We start from the raw sequence: 17,090 nt of genomic DNA, 5'->3' as shown, positions 1-17,090 counted from the left end.
ATAACGAAAAGAAGTTAATGTAATTTACGCGCTTTTGATCTTCCTTTCACCACTTTTAGCCTCATTATTTCTAGCAAAACTGATAAAAATCTTATGTGACAAATACCGATGTAATTACGAAACGCGAAAGACTAATTTTTGTGCACGCACATAATTTTAACTATGTGTGAAGAGAGCATAACGAATGTGTGGACGACCCAGCTATTCTGTGCATTCATTTTTTATTATTACGATAATTAGCAAGAAAATATAGCCCCTAAGCGAACTCAGGCGTGCCGTTCCTGATTCATGGAATTTTCCTTTAAACTTTCAAAAGTCTAACAGAATTTGGCCTCGATAGGATTGTGTTCTAGAAGAAGAAACTGACAGGATTTACTTAATTTTTTTTAAACATATAAAACACAGTAAAAATGAGAAATTTTATATCAATTTGCTAAAGTTATTATGATGTTACATAATCATGATATTCAATGCAAAATGGCGGATAAATTATTTGTGCATACTTTAATTAATAACGGTATTATATGTATACTAAAGATAACCTATTATTTATCAGGTAAATGTTTAACTTTTGGAAATTATTTAAAAAATTGGATATGAAAGAACAAAATTAATAAAAGAATAAAATAAACTTTCTTACTTTGACTCCTTCAACGGAAGAGGAATAAAATTGCTAGCTTACTGAACTATGACCGGTTCCGAAGATCTAAAGTGAATTACGGTTTACACAATAATAAATCAAATGAGTTGTTTAAAGGTATAAGTAAAGACATATTACAAAGGTTTCCGGGAAGTAATCTGCAATCAATCGCTAATGCTTTAATATTAATTTTTATGCTTTATTACGATCTCGTATGTTAACATGTCCGTGGGAATTATACGGAAATGAAAGGAAGTGAAGGTCTATCGTAACTTGAATTACACTATATGTACATATATAGTTATATATATGATATATGTATGATATATTATATACAAATTTCTATACATAATCTATCTCTGAGTAATAAATCTCTATTATTACTTTCACATTTAATGTGAGAAATGTATAAAAATTTGCATAATAAGTACACATTAAGTTATTTAGATTTGTTTTTTAATCTAACATAATTAACATTGCTTTCTTATAAGCTAATATCTAGTTATTAAATATCTGTACATTTTTTGACAGATACTATGCTCACAATATTAAAGTCTTGTGAGATAATATATACTCAAAGATGTATTGTATATATTTTAATAAATAATAAAAGCTAGTATGATAAGAATAATTAAAAATCATATTATAAAAAAGGGGCTCAGAGTCTAGACAAGGTTGTAGTGTCCAATAAAAATTATTTAATTAAAAAAGAATATATGTTTCAGTCCTTATTGGACCATCTTCAACATGAAAAAAAGGAATAAATACAAATTAACGCATGGAAAAATTCGTAAGATTGATCATACAAATGTATATATTTAACGTATTATTAATACATTTCTTTTATGTGATAGTATCTTTCATTATTAATTATTTTCTAATAAAATAACATATTTGTATGTAAAATGAAATTGTAACACACACATGAGGTTCAAATACTCAATAATTTAAAAACTTATATAAAATATTATATTATTTTTCCATTTTCTAATCTGTTTCTATTATTGTAGAAAATAAATTTTGTTATTGAATAGATTCTTATAAATTTATTTATACGATAATATATTAAAGATGTGATGTAACGATAATAATAGAAAATGATTAAATAAATAAATAAAAAATATTGATACATAAATAACAATAATAGTAATAAAGTAATTGCCGAGGAGCAGATAGAGGTGAGCAATTAATAAAATTGTGTTCCAAATTTAGTTTAAAATTATTAATTTATCAGTGGCGATCGTGGCGCAGAAGATTGTGCGCTGGTCTGGTAATCCGAAGACCCGAGTTCAAAACCAAACGAAACATTGTTGGTTTTTCGTTCGATCGCCACATAGCAAAGTGGATAATTAAAGAGGTGTTATAAGAGGTAATCGTCTTTTTCTGCGCATAGAAAATGAACGACTAGGTTTTCGCGGTCTACATAATCTAGTATTTTTATGGCATGATATAAAGTTAAAGGATTTGTGAGATATATTGACTTCAGTGGCACTGAATATTCTTTTTTATTAATTTATCAAAAATATTTTGGGACTATTTGGATGGATATTAGAAATAATAATCTTTAATTCGTAAGATTTAATTTTGTTTTCTAGAAAATTTGTTCCCTCAAGAGGTAGTCACAATGAATAAGCAAGCAAGAAAAGCATCAAAGCTCAATTAAACTGGAAATCATATTTTATTGTCTAAAATAGTTAAATTTTAAACGTTTAATAAATTCATAATTTTATATTAATTTAAAAAAAAATTGTAAGCTCATTAATTACGATAGAGCATAACCATGCTCTATTTGGGATTTTTCAACATCTGTATCTTACCTCACAAGTCGATAATAACAGGTAAATGATATTACACATAATACAAAAGGTTTCTTTATTAAATAAGATTATTATTTGGCAACAACAAACGATGCACGCCAACAAGTATAAATATAACAACAACGGTGTTATTGAAAAATAGGCGAGCAAAGAAATATTGTTCTCTCACAATGTTAACAACAAATATAACGATGAATCTTGTCAGAAAAGCTGGTAAGTCAAGAAAAACCAGTTAAATACATCGCTATATTTAATGTTATCCGACGAGAAGATCATATCTTAATGTTATCACGAGAAGATTTCGCACGAATCAACAGTTATTTGTGTCGCTTGAATCTCGTCTAATAATTACAGCTTAACTTTCCTCAATACCTCCTCTTGCGTCCGCGTCTCTTTCTTATTTTTCTTCGATGGAAAATATGCTTATAGACCGGTATGTGAATCGGATATGGCTTCTCCACTGGAACGGGCACATGCTTCTCGATGGTTATTGGCACCGGTTTTTCCACGGGCACTGGTATGATTTTCTCCACCGGATATGGTACCTTCTTCTCGACTGGGATTGCGACGGTTTTCACGACCGGCACGGGGATCGGCCGGACGACCGGCACGTGGACGGGATAGGGTTGAGCAACACCTACCGCCATAGGATGAGGCACGGGTATTGTAACAGTTTGTGCCACTGGAATTCCTATAGTCAGAAAATGATGATAATTTACTCTATGTTTTCTTGTCTTTTTTTGTAGTCTTGAGCGTCAAAGTTGTTCAGGAGAAAACCACCCAGAGAACATGCATGTCTGAAAGACGTCTTTGGGAAGTCTTTTGGACATCTTTTAGACATACATGTCTAAAAGACATCTAACAGACATCTTAAAGATGTCTTTTAGTCATGCATGTTCTATGGGCAATTTTTTTCAATTTGTTAAAGATAAACCATAATAAGAATTTTAGCTCTTAACCGAAAATTAAAGACTAGGATGAAAAGATATGAAATGTTTATCAGTCCTCACATCGTAATGACATAAAATAATTAAAAAAAGTGAAACAGAAGATCACGCTATTTTATATAAGGTAAAATTAATAAATCTTCTCAATACATTTGTCATATAATACTGATTCAATACTGATATATTTTAGTAATATGTTTAATTGAGGAAATTAGTTAAAAAAACAGAGAAAGTGCAGTGTAAAGTGTGAAATTTCATGTAGTCAAAGTCGCATAACGTACTTCATAGTATAAAGATGGAAATTTAGCTTTTCGCAAATTCACGCGTGTTGATCACTCTGATAAGAATTTTTCACAAATACTACTTTAATCGATTAAATAAGATTTTTTCAGATAAGAAACATTACTTTTATAGATACTGCTTTCACAGATAATACAACATGCAGGATTAATATATTTAATGAATACGCATATTTTCTATTCCGTTTTCAATACACAAATTATATTCTTCATTAAAGTTGTTATCTATTAAGGGGATGCTGGAGTGATTCTGCACTTTTGCACCTTTCTAACCTAAAAACTGTCAGTTCGTGGAAACATTTGTGTAATATACAAATTAAATGGCTTACGTGTACAGATCGAAAGCAGCTTGCTATTCCGGTCAAATGAAAGAACAATATGGCATCACTGAAACTAAGTTTGTAAGTCTAATAAAAAATAATAGTGAGCAACACACATACTACATGTACTGTATGTATGTGTTGCTCACTATTATTTTTTATCAGACTTACAAACTTAGTTTCAGTGATATCATATTGTTCTTTAATTTAGCCGGAATAGCAAGCTGCTTTCGATCATCTGTACACGTGCCATTTAATTTGTGTATTACACAAATCTTTCCACGAAACAGACAGTTTTAAGTGCAAAAGGTGCGAAAGTGCAGAATCACTCCAGCATCTCCTTAATAATATGTATGTAAATAACGTTTCCGATATTGCTTTCATTTTACATAAAATTTACAATTTGCGTTTTAATGTGATATCACGAAATGTTTACTACATCATATCGTTAGGATTTAACAATAAGTTTGTGTTTATCTTATTATATTAACTAGTGATTAAGTTAATTATACTGAGTTTTAAATTGTTGTTTCCTACGATTTTGTATAATTTACTGATTGCTTTTATATTATCTAATTCGTCGCTACAGTTTGCAAAATCTTACCGATATTTTTTACAACTGGCACTGCCACTGGCTTCGTGACTTCCACATGCTTACTGATCGACACAGGTTCAGCAATTGTATGCTGAACATTGCTGCCCTTAAATTCTTGATCTAAGTCTATATGAAGATCGCCACCATTTCCGAAGGAAGAATACGATCCGTAAGAAGGAAGAGTCTGATGTATGTTTAAGTTCTGGCCACTGGAGTCATAATGTGTAGCTCCGAAATTAGATAGTCTATCAAAATTAAAGCAGCAATTAGAAGTTGCAATACAACGGAACATACCACATTAAGAGGTAATGCATATATAACTCTGTCAAATCTCTTCATTTTTCTTACTTACCCCTGCCATCCAGAATCACTCCCTGAGAAACTAGCGAACGCTGTTTTAATTAATAAACATAGAGCAAGCACCTGGAATATCAGAATTATTAACTTTTTACTTTAATCGTAATTGTATTTTTTAATTTAACCTAATTTCTTTTGTATGTGTGTGTGTGTGTGTGTGTGTGTGTGAGAGAGAGAGAGAGAGAGAATTATAATTTTTTTTTAGAGAAATATAGAAAGAAAATAATTATAATAAATTATAAAATTTCTTATTTGTTAACAAAGCTTAGTTTATTTAATAAAAATATGAAATAATTGTTTGCCATTTTATAAAATTTTAATTAAAATACACAAATAAAAACTGGAATAAATTTTACATATGCAAAATCTTTTTATCAACTAATTTTTAATATATTATTATGTACATATCATTTTACTAATGAAACGCTGTGTACGCGTTAAATATTAAACAGTTATAAATTGTCTAACATTTGAGCAATTTAAATTGAAATGTATCACCTACTGTTACACCTCTCAATTACTTAGCTCGATGACGTGAATGTGTGAACAAAGCAGGGAAACGCAGGAAACATCTTATTCGCGAGCGGGCGTGTAGAAAAACATTCGTCAACGTGCCCTTTCTTCCCTCGGAGGAAAGCGCTGCCGGCGATGCATCGAACTCGATATTATCATTCTTGCGTCGCACAAAATATCCGGAATCGATGAGAGTGCTACCGTACTTTTGTATCGCGTACGGAAAGTATGGAAATATCGGCGATCACTTTCCATCGCTATTGTTCGCCGTAAAGCCGGAACTCGCTCGCGAGCGGAGTCGGGCGAGAAACCCGGGCGTCACGAATCTCCACTTCCGCGATTCCCACGCGACTTCCGTCACGGTTCGCGAAACCCCTATCAGTTTTTTCTCTCTCTCTCTCTTTTTTTTTACTTACTGAGGGCAGATGGAGCATTTTCCAAAGCACGTCGCGAGAAGAGATACGAGCGTGAACGGGACAACGAATGGGATACTGCGGATTCATTCTGATAGACCGTTCGATTTTATACGTGAGGCGCTTTCTCCCTCTCCCTTGTCCATCCGATAGATAGCTGATGGTCTTTCGTGGAAACTGGACTTGTATGTATGCACATATCCGATTAGCAAATTGGAAACGAGTCTAGTTCGAGCCTACTAGTTTGAAATTACTAGATTGAAACTGCGAGTCTAGTCAACCGAGGTAAGAACGTGTTTTTGATCTGATCGTGATGTTGCGATGCTACGAGATATTACCAGCGATCCTCAATCGGCGCGCTACATTTCATACTATTCTTCTGTACCTCACGGCGAGGTACGGAAGAATAATAAACATTATTTGATAATATTAAAAAACGTCAGTGTTCAAATCGTGTTAAATTTTGCAAAGATATAATTAATATATCGGTAATGTGAAGAAAATAACATTATTAATAATTTTGCAGAAAGAATTGCCGGCATTTGCTTAGAAAGTATCGAAGTAAGCGGACAAATTTCGGCTTAAGAAGCAACAAAAAATTATAATAAAATAAAAATTAACCAGGATTTTAAAAAATTGTAATTCTTGCGAAATATTGTTCGATTGACAGTTTCTTACGATTCGACTTTACCACTTTCCATGGGTCGCTCATTCAAAAATCGCAATCAATTATTTGACAAAAAATACGGTAGAATACTTGGAATTGAGATTACATGATGAGTAAATAATAACGGATGGGCAGAAACAAACGCGTTGAACACCTGTGAGAACTGATCGTCATCTTACACGTTCTCGTAAACATATGAAAGTGATTTCCTTTCTGCTAAACGGGTTCTTCTTTCCCGATATCTTTATTGTTGCGTAGCGAGGTGAAATGGAAATGTCTATGAGTGCGCACTGATTTTCTGAAATAAAGTGCTGCACACTGATATGCGTTTAAATTCTCGTATTTCGCAATACGAGCGGAGGAGAAATCATTCCTGTCCGCAGAAGTGATTACGAGGGTAATACACATTTTGTAATATATGTTATTGCTGAATATAACTGTGTCAAACTTCGATTTAATCGCGAGAAAGCGTCAACTGATATTCTGACAGAGTGAATAATGTTATAATATACGTTTGGTCCGAGATATTCTACGCGCGCATAACAAGATTAGTTATTTCAGATTTTTTACAGCACGTACCACTGTATATATTTATGTGTTAATTTATTGCATTACCCTATACATATACTCGAAGAAATCTGCGAGACAGTTATAATTTTAGAAGGTGAAGGATAGGGTAGGTTTATCAGAGTGACGTGTCGTGCGGAAGGAACATAAAAATACATTTCAACGTAAAATTATTAATATCATTATATGAGATCGAGGAGTGACTGAATGACATGTCATTTATTATAAGTATGCATGTAACACCAGCTTTGTCGTTTACTTAGAGGCGTTAATAACCGTGTGCCAGGAATATCGCCTGACCATACGCTAATACGTGGTATTTAAAAAAAATCAGGTTACAGTTAGATTCCAGTGAGAGTGGCTGATGTGCGCGCATAAGAAAGGAAAGCAAATAAAACTGGGTGAAGGAGAAGTTTGTGGAATAAAAAGCGACGGAAAAAGACGCGACCAAAGAGAGCATTATCCGGTTCGGTGTGAAAGGTGGATCTCTCGATCTCAATGTAACGGCGGCATCTCGCAAAATTGCGTTTACCGCGGCAGTAATGCGGCGGCATAGAACGGATGACTGACCGCGTTTAATGATAATCGGATGCTGTGTTTATTGATGCCTAAAAGTCGCGTGGCCTTCCAGGCTGCATCGTCGTCGCTCCGAATGCGTCCCCAAAGTAAACGAGCGAAACCTGTTAGCTTTCCCACGCCATTTAAATCAAAATTCTTATTTCACGGACAATTATGCATTCGAGATAGTCCGAGTGTATTTAACAAGGTGCAATTTATATTAAAAGAAATTAAAATATTTACATATTGGACACCGGTGTCTCCCTGCAACGCTTGTTTTTGCGCGGTCACGCATGAAACGAGTTTACAGTGTATCTAGTTTGTACAGTAAATTTTATTGCGTTTACGCATTCAATTATCGGCGTTATTTTGTTAATAATTATTAAATGATATTAATTGTAAATAGACATATATGAGTATCGAGCTAAACATTCGCTTAGATTGTTATTTTGTTTCTTTCCTGTACGCATTGCCGAACAAAAATTTGTATCCAATAATTTATACCTTTTGCCTAATATCTAATTCTTGCAATAAAAATTTTTTATATAAGTACAATGAGAATTTATAGGCATGAATAATTCCTTTTTCCGAATCTTATTATACATTAACTTCGAATATAACATCCGGCTATAACAGTTTACTTTTAATTTCGAATATACATGATCCGGCAGTATTAATGATGAGTTATAAGTAATTCCTCTTTGACGTATCCATCATATTTCCGCTCAGTAAGCTGTATGTCTCTCTTTCCCTGTTCTTCCGGACCATCATTAATACTGCCCGGCCATATTTGCACCGAGGACTTGACTGCACGGTCCGTTTTTTTCGGAGCTTCGAAAGAGCGATCCATTGTCCTTACAAATGGACAAGGGTGAGGGCATAGCGATCCAAGGAGTGTAGAAAGAGTGACTTTGATCGAACGGCTTTCTTCCGCGTCTGGTTCGTAGGACTTGTAGTGGCACCGTAAAGGGCGACGGGGCGATACGCGAGGGAGAGACAGGAGCAACCCGAGATGACTAAGAAAGGAAGAGGCGGGTGAAAGGATCTCGGTACATTCGCTGGGTGTGTATGGTCGTAGATTTGGCGCTAACGACTACGCCCAGATACTCGATGGCAGGATACAGGTTGTAGGCACTTGATCTCACGTCCCACGTAACTGGACATTGTGACCTCACATCCATTGTCTGTCGATTCTCCCGGAAGGGTTACCGGGACTTTCACTCTCTTCCTCGTACAGGAGACAATCTCGGCAACGGAAATGAATTGGAAATTCGTAAAGTAAATCTGTGGCCTGAAATGTAAAGGGTTCTAAAAAGTGAAATGATAGTTTTGAATACCTGTTAAATTTCTGAGTAGACCAATGATCAAGCGTTCTATAATAAGAGTAACATCAAAACGTCGTTTAGTTATACGATTATAGTTTACGCAATTTTTGGGAATATAATATGTTATACATGTATATACACAAATGCATATACATATATATTTTCACATAGGACTTTAAGTTTAAATTAAAATTATTTAACATATGATCTGTAGAATTATACTCCATATAAAATAATTGTTAGGTATCGATCGGTAAATATGACATAAGGATTTGATAGTCCATTTTATGGCGGTCTGTTTCGATAAAAGAGAAAAATATTCTCGTCGTGATAAATGAAGGTTTTTCCTGTCGCCGTTTTTCAGGACGCATGTTTGCTAATACAAGCGAATTCTTCAAGTTTTCCATAAAGAAACTTCGCATGTCCGGTTAATTAATGATCATACTAGATATATTATTTCTATCAAAAGAATGCGGGGTACTTTCCAAGACTTAATGGCTAGGTATTTTTTGTCACCGTTGCTTCTTTCTTTACACTTCACGGTTACTTCTTTATATTAACTTCTTTGCAAAGTAATGATTTCTGGCCGCAAATAAATAGGTATAGCTTACTATAAGTATATATCTACTTATTTAAATTATCCAATAAGTAAGTTTTACTTAATTATTTATGGCATTCATGCGATATAATTTTCACATCGTTTATAATTTTCTATTGTTCAATAATTTGGATTTTTTAGTAGAAACATATCGTCTTTACCCTTTTCTTGTAATTAGTACGATCTTTTGCCAACTGATGATAAACCATGTGAAAGACTTCATGTATTTCATGGTAACGATAGCATACGTTAAGACTAATGTGATCATTCTTAGCTATAATATTATACATATTATTTTAAAAGATTAATATACTTAAAAGACTACTGGAAATTAAGTAAACTGTATTTTTACATAAGTAGTAAGTTTATTCATAAAACTTGCAAAATAAAATTTAATTATTAATACAAGAGTGACTCTACCAACTGCTAATAACATCTCATCCAAAATTTATTATAATATTTTATGTAAATAATGTCTTAATAGTAAGCAATAATAAAAGCAATTTTATTTTAAGTCGTAAGTGCAATTTGTGTATAAAATATTGCATATTGCATAAAATATTTTATAATATATAGACTATAAAGTTGCTTGTTCTTTTGAAATAACAAATGCATTTCAAAAAGTCCATTTCATATTAAAATTTTGTAATGAAAGAATATAAATGAATTATTTAATATATAATTTAATAACATACAAAAGATCCATATAAGAATATTGTAATATAGAAATACATAATTTTGATTCGCATAAATTAATAAACGCGCGTTGCCACTCTCAGTAAATAATTTAATAAATATGTAAAGTGACAGGAAACAATAAAATTGACAGAAAACTCGCGAAATAAATTGTAACTTTTATTGATGAAACGATTCTTACATGTAACAATTATAATATTATATTCATATAATACTACAAATGCCCTTTTACGTTACCGCCACCACAAGTATATGCCGTATGCAAAATATGTATAATGTTATGAAACGGTTTTCAACCCCAAGGATGATGAGCAGCTTTCTGTAAGCTCGCATGCTGGACCGCAGCTGCTATCGCGTTTTCCTTCGCAGCTAATACATCCTTTTCCTGTTTAAATTAGACAGTGTATATACATATTGAAAATAAATTGATGTCAGTAGCTTATAACACAAATACTAGAATGATGACAATTTTTAAAACTTTATGTATAATAATATTATCAAAAAAAGCATCTTTGTTTCTTCAACAGGAAAATATAATAAAAAGAATGACATTTTTTAGTACCTTAGCCTCCTGCTCGGACTGATTAATTTGCTTATCAACATCCAGCTTCCGCAATTCCGCGGCGGTGTTTGCCGCGTTTCTTTGGATCGCCGCAGCTGCGGCGGCTTCTCTCGCCGCTGCTACTCTCTGTGCAGCTGCTACAGAATCCTTTAGGGTTGCTAATCTCTGTTGCAGTGCCACGAGCTGTCGAGCACTGGCTTTAGCCTCGGTCTCGGCATATTGCGAAATTTCATGCGACCTGCACAAAGTGGAAATATTACAAGTGAGCAGCGCAAAAGGGACAGACAGTGGATGCCACGTCACGGTTTGTGGTGAAACGTTAGACATAATAACGGAAAATCAGAGTGAATTAATTATTCGTATACCTCGCGGCAGCTTCCCTTGCCGCCGCCTCCTTTGCCAATGCAATTTTCTGCTGAATCAACGCAGCTTGCTTCGCCTCCGCAACTTTGTGCTGAGCCATGGCAACATTGTTGTTCGCCTCTTTCGCTTGCTGAATCGCTTTCAGAACCTCGGGCGGGTACGCGATGCTGGGCGTACCGGGCGCCGGATCCCTCAGCGCCTGTCATGTAAATTGATAGCAAACGTATTCCTCAAATCTTGCGTATAACGCGCGTGGTGAAGTGCAAAGTGCGTAATAAATGTTGCGTACCTGAAGCGCTACATCGTGTGTGGCTTGAACTTGGACTTGTGCGAGCGCTACGTCTGGGCTGATCGGGGGGTTCCAGGCTGAAGCAGCAAAACCCGTCGGAGCCCATGAAGGAGCAAAGGCTGGCATAATTCCAAAGAAATCAGGCGATCCGAAAAACGCTACTCCGCGTTTATGCTTCTTTGACTCCGATTTCAGCTCCACCACGGATACGACAGCGAATAAAAGCACGATCTATGAACCAATCGCTTATTTAATTATTTTTATTATTGATGAAGATATCGACAATAAGAATTCACGATTATAGTTAACTTTAATAAGGAACAATTTTTCAATTCTTTGTTAGATTCTATTATGTTCTGACATTCCTACCACGCTTGCACTGTAGATACAAGTTAACTTAAGAAATAGAAGTTTCTTGTCAGTTACGACATGAGATATAAAATGTATCGTGTCCATAGAATGTGAGGATAAAAATGGACTTCTAGTTACCGTTACGAAGGTCTGCATCTTGCGAGACATATTGCTGATGCTACTGAAACTTCCACCGGTGGCCCTCCGATATATATACAACTTGTGATATGAGGAAGAATGCTCTAGCGTCTCCGGGATAATCATAGAATTAATTAAAACTATTACAGGTGTTCGTAAAAGTCCACGTATCGCAAACAGAATTATAGGCCTTCATTGTCTAATGACGATTTTCTGAAAGGCGTATGCTATACAATCACTGCACACGAAGCCACTTACATCTTGGAAGTCGATGGACGAAGATCATATCTCGTCCTCGAACTCAGGAAGTAGTTAACTAGTTCTGAGTACGTACCAAGTACTTCCGCTTCAGCGTAGACGTCAAGTAAATTTAGTTAATAGATATTGAGAGGACGTTCGATTTTCTTGATGAGTAGATATTGTTTATACGTATATATCGTTTCGTACTCGTACGGTTGCATAAGATTGGTTACAAAATATTAAATATGAAGTAGACGCAAAAATTATTTTTTTAAATGAAATTAATTATATATTTCAATTTTAAAGAATTAATCAATATTAATTTTACCGATATTAAAAATCTAAAATTTCATTATAATCTTATATTCATGGGATAAGTTTTACAGTTAGTGAAGTTAACGAAAGTACAATGCGCTCGAACAGATTATAACAATTATAAATGTAAAATAATAAAGTGTAAAAAATGAATAATGTTGAGGTACGATTATTGCATGCAGTACAATGTTAAACAGATAAAAAAACACAGTCAATTCTTTAAGTATATTTTATTTTATAGAGTCATAAAAGTTTATATATTTAGATTTTATTAAATTTCGACAATATTAAATTATAGTTTTGAGATTTTTCTTTGATATACAGAATTTAAGTTTTCTTTATAAAATGATTACTATAGGCTGTTGAAATAAATTGCTAATATTTTCCAATAAATTGAAATATTTGTTAAATATACTTGTTATATAACTATGTGATGTAACTTGAATGAAATGAGAACGGAAAACTTAACACATAAAGAAATAATACATGTGGAATATATTTTGTTACACTATAATATTATATAACAGATAATAAAAATAAGAACGTAACAGTAACAAATGCATATATACGTAATACTTGGTTTCTAGAAAACCACAGGTAAAAAACAACCGCAGATTTTTTCAATTCAATGAAATCCATATAAAATTTCGTTGCTTTTGGTCTGAAAATATGCACACGTATAATGTTTCTTAACTTAATAATTTGGTCATCGTTTAGATTCCTTTCAGGTTACGGAAAATTTCTGCGTTTGTGAGAGAACGCACTTGGCCGTTCAATACGCGTGGCTCATAAAAAGAAGCTCCGTTACCAGGATCTGACAATTGTCTCGCGTTCGATTTAGTGGCCGTTTTCTCGGGTGAGTTTTTATTTAATTTCCAGTGGTTCGCGGAAAAATATGAATCTTTGGAGGTGAGTCCGCCGTCGGTCTTAGTACTCTTGAGCTTGTAATACTTAGCAGCATAAGGATCGTCTTCCTTTGGCAATTTCTTAGTGGACGAAAATTTCTCAGTTTTCGCGTGCTTAGAATATTTTTTGGTCTCGGGTTTTTTGTATCCATAGAACTCCTCGTAGATCACTTTGGGTGTCTTTTTAGCGAAGATGTCCGAACTATAGGCGGTACTGTCTTTGTAATCCGTCTTTGGTACTTTGCGATTTTTTCGGGAAGTGAGTGACTCTTGACTTTTCGATTCTTTGGGTTGCCCATATTTTACACGCGATTGATTATTTTTTTGTTGCCGTTTAGAAGGACTTGGACTGATGTAACTGTCTATTTCTGGCACTTCTTTCACATGCACGTATTCTGCAAGCGATAATGATAATTTCATAATTATTCTTGTCACAAACTAAATGTACTGATTTATTATTTTGAAACATAATGTAAAGTACAAATCTCTATAACTTCAAATAATTTATAATTTTATGATCTTAATATTTTATTATCTTCCTGCGTACTTCTGGTCTGTACAACTTGACATTATTTTAAAGCCGCAACATTTTTAGAGGGAAAGCTACTTCTTAAACGAAATTATTTATTAATATAACACTTGTTGAAAATTTGGAGATCAAACCGTTAATGTGATTCTACCTAAATTGTGTGCAAGTTCTGCGTACCTTGTTTCGGCAGTTCTTCCCTGTAAGATTTTTCAAATTCCTGCTCAAAGTCTTTCTGGTAATATTTGGACCGTTTTGGTTCTGTCTCGTGAAACCTCTCGTTAGTTTTCTTGCGTTTTTCCTGTTTGCGACTTTCTTCTTCCTCTTCGTCCTCACTTTCTTCTTCGTACGAGTCGTGCGATGGTTTTGAGGATTCAGTGTATTCACCACGGTACTCCGATGACGAGTCGTCGTCCTCCTCGTCATCGTCCGATGACGGATGACTCTTATAACTCGAAAACGGTTTATCCTCGAAATCGTCGTCATCAGACTGTACTCTATGCTTCCCAAATATCTCATCGTATGCTTTGAAAGGGTAAGATGTTGAAGGTTTGAAGTCATTTTCCGTCGGTGACGCTTTGAAATACTTTCCTGGTTGACGCTCATCCTCGTCATCTTCGGAACTCTGGTCGTATTCCCTCACCGGAGTTTTGTATCCTTGAAATAACATCCCTAGTATAAATATTCACTTGAAAAACTATTTTAAGTTGAAATTTACTAAAATTTACTAGCTTATTATTGTAACGTCCGCGGATCGATACTAATAAGATATTTTCTAATACTTTTTCACTTTTAATCTTAGATAAATTAACAGTTTTTTGAGTCTTATAAATTAATATCCCACTTAATCAAATTTATCACGATTGGACAAGTATTAAACGAGATAATACAAACTTTCGTCATCTCTATGTTCATCATCATCATCATCATCTGGTTGGGGTGTGTGCGGCTCTGGGTTTTTCTTATTGATGAGCTCTACGTCATTCAGAATGCCTTGCGTTGAAACAGAAGGATGAGCGGCGTTTTGTTGCACATTAACCGGTTGCGCGTTGCCATTACGTTCCTTGTCAAAGTGCAATTGCGGTTGACTGTAAAGGGATTCATAATTGCCTGGTGCTTTAGGAGCATTACTCGCAACGGGATAAGCTTCTACGCTGGCGCCTTTGAAGAGCGGAAAGTGCGGGCTACCGTTGGCCGTCTGGATCGGCACAACTTGACCTTGGAAACTCGACAGGGGCGAGGAAAACGGAGAAACGTTGCTTGATTGGAGTGCCATGTTGAATTTTGGCCCGGTTCCAAACTTAAATCCCACATCCGGCTCGACCGGATAGTTGGAGCTCAGTAGAAACGGCTGACTCTCGAAGGTGGGCAAAACTTGCGAGAAGTCCAGATTACTCTGGAGTTGAATGATCGGAACCGAAATCTTCTTACCGTTCACGTCTACGGTAGCTTCATCTTTCTGCTTGAGGCTCTGAGTTATTTTGTCCGACGACGGGGTGATGCTTGACACCGTCGGAATGCTCGGCGCGAACACATTGGCGTAATCGGTAACTTTCGCTAGAGGATAACTCATTTTATATACCGGTGCCTGTATGGTAGGAGAAGAAGAAACGCTCTGGGAGATAAGCTTATTGATGTTGGTGTACGAGGGATACTCGAAGTCAGAAAAGCCGGATAATTCAATTGGTCTGTCCTGATGGAACGCATTGTAGCTAGGCGAGTAGATGCCCTGCAGCTTCTGGAGCGACTGCGACACGATCGATTTGGACGTGTCTAGCGGTTTCTCGACGCTCCTCGCGGTCTTGTACACGTCGGGATTGTTCAATACGCCAAAATACGGGCCCAGCAAATTGCTTTGACTCTGCTCGGGCTTGATCTGGTGGACGGGAGAAGAAACGTAGGGAGGCGGTCGCTTTGGCACGCTGCCATACGCGTGGGAACCAGGCCCGTGATTCTTGCTGCTGTAAGACGCTCTCGGAGTATCGGTTGCCTTGGCGTTTCCATAACGAGGCGAAGATCTCAAGTTAATATCCTGAGGCGACGGGATTCTCGGTGTAGTTTGAGTATCCTGCTCCTGATTATTGCGGATATTGTGGCCGGGATCTACGACTAAGCGTTTCGATTTGGTAGACGTTGCTGACGTGACGAAAGCGCGAGTCGAAGGCACGACGTTCGTGGCGAAACATATCCCAGATGTAAAGAGAATGATGTTGACGATCTAGAACGTCATTCAGCGCACACATGCGTTTTAGATATCGGATTACATTTGTCAGAAAAAAATATTAAAATATAAATATTATATTGCATAGCAACTTGCATGATGAAACCAAGTGCATATAAAAAAAAGTGAAGTACAAAATGTTCGTTTGATTAATTCATAAAAATCGAAACTTTCTTACGTTTTTGACGTGATCATAGTTCGATAATGCATAATAATTAGAAGATATTTAATAAAGATAAATGTAATCGCACAATGCAACGTATCGAAGGGATTAAACAAATCACATTTGTGAGTAAATCACTGTTGTTATAATATTACGATACACATAAACGATCGGCATGCAGTAAACGTTGATTATTTAAAATAATTGGGAAACTGTAAAAACACGTACCAACATGATACTCGTACAGCTCGGTACGAGCAGAAACCAAAGTTTGACGTTAACTGGCTGCGACCGACATTCCCTCATCTTTTATATTCGGCGTTTACTGATGCGAGACAGCAGAATGGGTTGGGTACTTTCCTAAACTTTGTAAAAAGCGTATCGAGAAAAACCGAGTCAAATCACCTCGCTTCTCCCTGATCAGTGAAGCCACAATCATAACTATTGATCTATCTTTTTATTAACTTACACTTCTCTCTTCTTTGTGATGTTATTTATATCATCATCATGCACATTGTAATGCAATGTGACTCTTAAACGACCGATTCTCATTATCTTAAATGCGATAAAGTAACTGGAAATATGAGTAAATTTGATTTCTTGTTTATTTAATTCATGAAAATTAAATTAATTAATAATAACAGTAAAAAATATTTATAATATAAAGTATCTGCAGATTTAATGTTAAATAAAAGTGGAATAATT

At 35.1% G+C, this 17,090-nt stretch overlaps 3 protein-coding genes across 3 annotated transcripts; all 3 read right to left on the bottom strand.

Annotated features, from left to right (window-relative positions):
* Nucleotides 1-2,498: 2,498 nt before the first annotated feature.
* On the bottom strand, nucleotides 2,499-6,048 carry LOC105565503 (zinc finger protein 512B-like). Its single transcript, XM_012018755.1, has 4 exons — nucleotides 5,905-6,048; nucleotides 4,971-5,041; nucleotides 4,628-4,863; nucleotides 2,499-3,148 (listed from the first exon to the last, which is right to left on the bottom strand). Exons 1-4 carry the CDS (start codon nucleotides 5,989-5,991, stop codon nucleotides 2,823-2,825), a joined length of 720 nt encoding a protein of 239 aa, XP_011874145.1. The 5' UTR covers nucleotides 5,992-6,048; the 3' UTR covers nucleotides 2,499-2,822.
* Nucleotides 6,049-10,604: 4,556 nt separating this feature from the next.
* On the bottom strand, nucleotides 10,605-12,045 carry LOC105565574. The gene is made up of 5 exons (XM_012018875.1): nucleotides 12,016-12,045; nucleotides 11,527-11,757; nucleotides 11,240-11,436; nucleotides 10,875-11,112; nucleotides 10,605-10,697 (listed from the first exon to the last, which is right to left on the bottom strand). Exons 1-5 carry the CDS (start codon nucleotides 12,043-12,045, stop codon nucleotides 10,605-10,607), a joined length of 789 nt encoding a protein of 262 aa, XP_011874265.1.
* Nucleotides 12,046-13,252: 1,207 nt separating this feature from the next.
* LOC105565572 lies at nucleotides 13,253-16,691 on the bottom strand. Its single transcript, XM_012018874.1, has 4 exons — nucleotides 16,614-16,691; nucleotides 14,896-16,219; nucleotides 14,182-14,658; nucleotides 13,253-13,870 (listed from the first exon to the last, which is right to left on the bottom strand). The coding sequence occupies exons 1-4, from the start codon at nucleotides 16,689-16,691 to the stop codon at nucleotides 13,284-13,286; spliced, it is 2,466 nt and encodes an 821-aa protein (XP_011874264.1). The 3' UTR covers nucleotides 13,253-13,283.
* Between the last annotated feature and the right edge of the window lie 399 nt (nucleotides 16,692-17,090).

The sequence above is a fragment of the Vollenhovia emeryi genome, unplaced genomic scaffold, assembly GCF_000949405.1.
Source record: "Vollenhovia emeryi isolate VEMERY1.0 unplaced genomic scaffold, V.emery_V1.0 DF939151.1, whole genome shotgun sequence".
Classification (NCBI taxonomy): domain Eukaryota; kingdom Metazoa; phylum Arthropoda; class Insecta; order Hymenoptera; family Formicidae; genus Vollenhovia; species Vollenhovia emeryi.
The sequence above is the reverse complement of the archived record's forward strand: the minus strand, read 5'-3'. Positions and strand labels throughout refer to the sequence as shown.

Coding starts and splice junctions, on each gene's coding strand:
- LOC105565572 (XM_012018874.1), bottom strand. CDS start 16,691: ATGAGGGAATGTCGGTCGCAGCCAGTTAACGTCAAACTTTGGTTTCTG. Junction 16,220..16,613: donor GCTGTACGAGTATCATGTTG/GTACGTGTTTTT, acceptor ATGACGTTCTAG/ATCGTCAACATCATTCTCTT. Junction 13,871..14,181: donor GGAAGAACTGCCGAAACAAG/GTACGCAGAACT, acceptor TATCGCTTGCAG/AATACGTGCATGTGAAAGAA.
- LOC105565574 (XM_012018875.1), bottom strand. CDS start 12,045: ATGTCTCGCAAGATGCAGACCTTCGTAACG. Junction 11,437..11,526: donor CACACGATGTAGCGCTTCAG/GTACGCAACATT, acceptor TTTACATGACAG/GCGCTGAGGGATCCGGCGCC. Junction 11,113..11,239: donor GCAAGGGAAGCTGCCGCGAG/GTATACGAATAA, acceptor CACTTTGTGCAG/GTCGCATGAAATTTCGCAAT.
- LOC105565503 (XM_012018755.1), bottom strand. CDS start 5,991: ATGAATCCGCAGTATCCCATTCGTTGTCCCGTTCACGCTCGTATCTCT. Junction 4,864..4,970: donor AGTGATTCTGGATGGCAGGG/GTAAGTAAGAAA, acceptor TAATTTTGATAG/ACTATCTAATTTCGGAGCTA. Junction 3,149..4,627: donor GCCAGTTGTAAAAAATATCG/GTAAGATTTTGC, acceptor TTCTGACTATAG/GAATTCCAGTGGCACAAACT.